General features: G+C 42.1%; 1 protein-coding gene across 1 annotated transcript; it reads right to left on the reverse strand.

Annotated features, from left to right (window-relative positions):
- Window positions 1–2,908: 2,908 nt before the first annotated feature.
- On the reverse strand, window positions 2,909–3,847 carry LOC101423722 (olfactory receptor 13A1-like). Its single transcript, XM_004458808.2, has one exon. The coding sequence runs from the start codon at window positions 3,845–3,847 to the stop codon at window positions 2,909–2,911; it is 939 nt and encodes a 312-aa protein (XP_004458865.2).
- Window positions 3,848–4,458: the final 611 nt, after the last annotated feature.

Raw genomic sequence — 4,458 nt, forward strand, 5'->3', positions numbered from 1 at the left:
TAAACCCTCCCAGGGCCCACTGGATGGAACGTGGGAGAGTATGGGCTATGATGTGGACCATTGACCATGAGGTGCAGCGATGCCCAGAGATGTACTTACCAAATGCAATGGATGTGTCATGATGATGGGAGTGAGTGTTGCTGTGGGGGGAGTGGTGGGGTGGGGGTGGTGGGGTTGAATGGGACCGCATATTTTTTGAATGTAATATTTTTACAAAATGAATAAAATTTTAAAAAAAAGAAATATAGCTAAGAAACATGGTTCCATTTTGGTTTACATTATGGTTTATATTTTAGACTGTACAATTTTCTAAATTTTTAGTTACATGATGGCTTATGTTATGGTTTACATTTTAGCCTATAGACATTTATACATTTTTGGTGAAATTTAATATGTCCTATATCCATCATTGCACGATCTTGTGGAACACTTCCAATGCCTCCACCCCCCCCCCCCAGGCAAGACTTCATCATTGTTGCAAGTATCTGTGAAACTGGCCCTCATTGTTGCAAGTATCTGTGAAACTGGCCCTTCAAGCAGTGAAACTTGGTTGTCTGTTGGAGATTTGGGACTGAAGGGTATCGGGAATGAAAGAAAGAGAAAGAGAGAAGGAAACAAAGAGAAAGAGAGAGAGAACTGGGATGAGGGGGTCTGCGAGTAAAGACTCCTCAGACAACTTTATTGTTTACAAGGGGCTCTCTATATACCCCAGTCTACATGAGAACAAGCAGCAACATGCAGTTAACTATTAGCATTGCTAATGATCTAAGGAACTCAAAAAATCTTATCTCAAGGGACAAACTCTAAGTGTTCTAACTACAAAGTGTACCTGCTCGTCTTTTCTTTCAGCTTTTAACAGCTTCCTCCTGTTTGCTGGGAAATCTTAATTGCTGCATTCCTTAGGTTGCAAGCAAAGCCAGGGAAATAGCACGTCTCTCTTTGTGAGACCACTATGCCTCAGTTTCCAACAGTTGTCATTGTGGGCCCTGAGGGGAGGGGGAGAGAGGAGTAGAAAAGATGGAAGCAGGGTAACTGGGGGGTAAAATGTGTTTAAGGTATGATTTTATTGTTCACTGAGGTTTGCATGTGTTTCTGTGTGTGAGTGTGAGTAAATGTATGTTATGGAGGCTGGGTTGCTAAGCATGATCTTCATAACCTTTGGATAAAATGTGGGATTACAAAGAGCACTCAAGAACTAAGCTAAGATTTTGCCTTATCTATGAACTCCTAATTTATGTACAACCAATTCCACTTCAATAGCACCTCAGAGAAAGAAAGCTGTGTCTGTGGTTCTACTAGAGAGCTACAAGTAGTAGCACTTTACCAATATTATCACACAGTCATCTAAAAGCATCCACAAGTTTCAGTGTTGACTATATTGATACCATTTTGAGCATTGATTCTATGTTCCACTATGCAAACAATTGATCATGGCTAGAATCAGCAATGTTACATCCTTCCTATTGTCAGTAGAAAATGGTTTGTATTTTAGGGAGCATATGTACACTCAAGGTCTCAGTCATACTGTGAATATTTCCATCCATCCTTCCGATCTTCTATTTTCCTTCCCTCCTATGTACCTTCATTTTAATGCCAGTATCCATCCATCTATCTCACCTTTCCTGTCAATCACCACTCACTCTATCTCTCCCTGCTACTCTCAACCTCCTTCTTCACTTCATCATTCCCTTCCTCCCATCCAAATCTCCTTCATTCCACTTTCTCACACTCTCTCTACACACCCACATAGCCTGCTTCATAGCATCTTTCTGTTCTTTCTCTTCATCAATCTCATCCTCATGTTCCTTTCCTTCTTTCCTTGTCTATTCAATTCTTCCTTCTAACATTCCAAATATTCATCCACCTTTTTTCTTCTACCCCCTGCTTTTTTCCTTCTCTCTCACTTCCTTATATCCTTCCATACAACCTTCTACCCATTTTCCCATCCTCACTGTATCCTTCCTTTAGACTTCTATCCCCCTTTTCACCTCATCTATACACCTCACTTATACATCTGTTCTGTTCCTTGATGTGGTTTGGGGAGAGGTCACATACTGCATTGTATTTTTGGCAGAAAGAAATTCTGGTGGAAGATACTCAGCAAAGGGCTTCCAAGATCTTCAGAGGTTAAACTCTCTAGTGGGTCTTTGTGTCATCACTAATCTCCTCCCACACAGGAGCTATCAAGATGTTCCCCATCCAAACACTTCCAAGGCCACATGATATAGTAAAGAGCACCATGGCTGTAGCCTCTCTGGAGCACTAGTTTCTTCTTTCCCCTCAATCTCTTAAACATAGTTAACCCCACCTCCCTTAACATCACCAACCCTTTCCAAAATCTGCCCCTGCCAGATCAGCAAGAACCCCACTCCTAGTGGTTCTGGTCAACTCAACCTTTGTTTACTGAGCCCCTGCCCTGACTTGACATTTGCATGATTTTAGAGAGACCCAGATGTCTCCATAGAAGCTCTCAAATCCTTAGGGACATTCAGAACAAGGATTATAATATAATGCATGTGTGAGGAAATCGTGACATTGTCTTGTTACCTTCATGGCTGTTACCCAGCAGTTGAGTCTGGTAATGAATGGCCCCTACAATTGGATCCAAATATGCCACATTCAGCTCTTTACTTTGCTTTATCACACAGTACATGCCTTATTGACAATGTTAATAGAAATATCTATGTATTCAAACTCTACATTTGTTAAATGTAGAATAGGGGTATAGGTCCCTTAGTAGTGCCCTCTTAGTGTTGGTATAATTTCAGGAATGTCTAGAAACTGTATTTCAGTGGATTTAGTTTTTGCTTATCAATATAAAATGGTACCCAATGAATACTTTTTAAAATTTCTGATTATTTAGAATTTAAACCTTCCCTGAGCCAGCACTTATCTTTAAAATAGGTTATTACAGTTTCTCAGCTAAAAATGTAAAGACTTTCTTGAGAGCTGTCTTGACATCCTTGTTCCTTAGTGTGTAGATGAGAGGGTTCAAGGTGGGGCTCACTGTGGAATAAAGGACAGCCATGACCTTGCCCGCCCGTGGGGAGTAGCTGGATCCTGGAGTCTGGTAAGTATAGATGACTGTAGTATAGTACATGGTGACCACAATGAGGTGGGAGGAACAGGTAGAAAAGGCTCTCCGCTTGCCCTCAGCTGTACGAATCTTCATGATGGTAGAGATAATGAAGCCATAGGACACCATGGTGAATATGAAATTAAACATGGCATAGAAGATATCAGCCAGTAATGTAACAATATCATTTGGATATGTGGAGGAGCAGGAAAGCAGCAACACAGGGGGGATCTCACAGAAAAAGTGATCTACCTCATGGGATCCACAGAAGTTCAATTGTGATGCCAGAATGGCATTGGCTCCCGGACCAAATATGCTGATGCCCCACACAGCTCCCACCATAACTGCACACACTCGGGGACTCATCATGGAACTGTAGTGGAGGGGATGGCAGATGGCCACATAGCGGTCATAAGCCATGGCAGTGAAGAGAAGCAACTCTGCTGCAACAAACCATGTTAAGAAGAAGAGCTGGGTAATACAACCCATATAGGAGATGGTTCTCTTCTCCACCACCAGAATCTCAAGCAACTTAGGCAAAATAGTGCATGCACAGAAAAAATCAAGCATAGCTAAGTTGACCAAGAAAAAGTACATAGGGGTGTGCAGCCCAGGGCTGAAGGTGATGGCCGCCACGATGAGGGAGTTGCCACAGAGGGCCATTATGAAGAGGGAGAGGAAAAGGATGAAGAAAAGAACCTGGAACTGTGGTGTTTCTGAGAATCCCTTCAGGACGAATTCTGTCACCAAGGTCCAGTTACTCATGGCCATTGACTGGTCTGGTCAGATGTACAGTTGAGCTACAAAAAAGTGTTTTAAGCAGTGAACAATGTATGTAGGTCAAGATACTATCATGTAACTGGTTCCTCCCCCCCACATTTAAACACAAAGCACACTATCATTTCTCCCTAAAAATGGCCTCCAAGAGAAGCAGCTCTCTCTCAATGCCTCTGTCATTCCTTCTAGGGTTCTACCATCCTATCCACCTTCATATCATCTTCCCATCATCCTTCTCATCCATTCTTCCATTCTCCTGTCTTCTCTTCTTCCTTCACTCTGCCATCTTTCATTTTCCCTTCTACTATCTTATCCTTCCTTCCAGGCAAAATGACCATCTCCTGACACATTCTCTTTCCCATGCCTCTCTCTCCATGAAGCAATGTTGATCTTCCCAAAATACAAACCTCACTGAGTCATGTTCCTACTCAAGCAAGCTATAACATGCTCTGCTCAGTGGAGGAAATCAACAGTCTACAATGAGAACTTAAAGCTTTGACTTGTTTGTCTCTCAGTGTCCAACCTGTCCTGTCCTGTCTTGTCCCCAAAATACACTCCTATTTCTTTTCACTGGAATACAAATTCTTTCCTTTATCTCCTCTGTA

This window comes from Dasypus novemcinctus, chromosome 6, assembly GCF_030445035.2.
Source record: "Dasypus novemcinctus isolate mDasNov1 chromosome 6, mDasNov1.1.hap2, whole genome shotgun sequence".
NCBI lineage: Eukaryota > Metazoa > Chordata > Mammalia > Cingulata > Dasypodidae > Dasypus > Dasypus novemcinctus.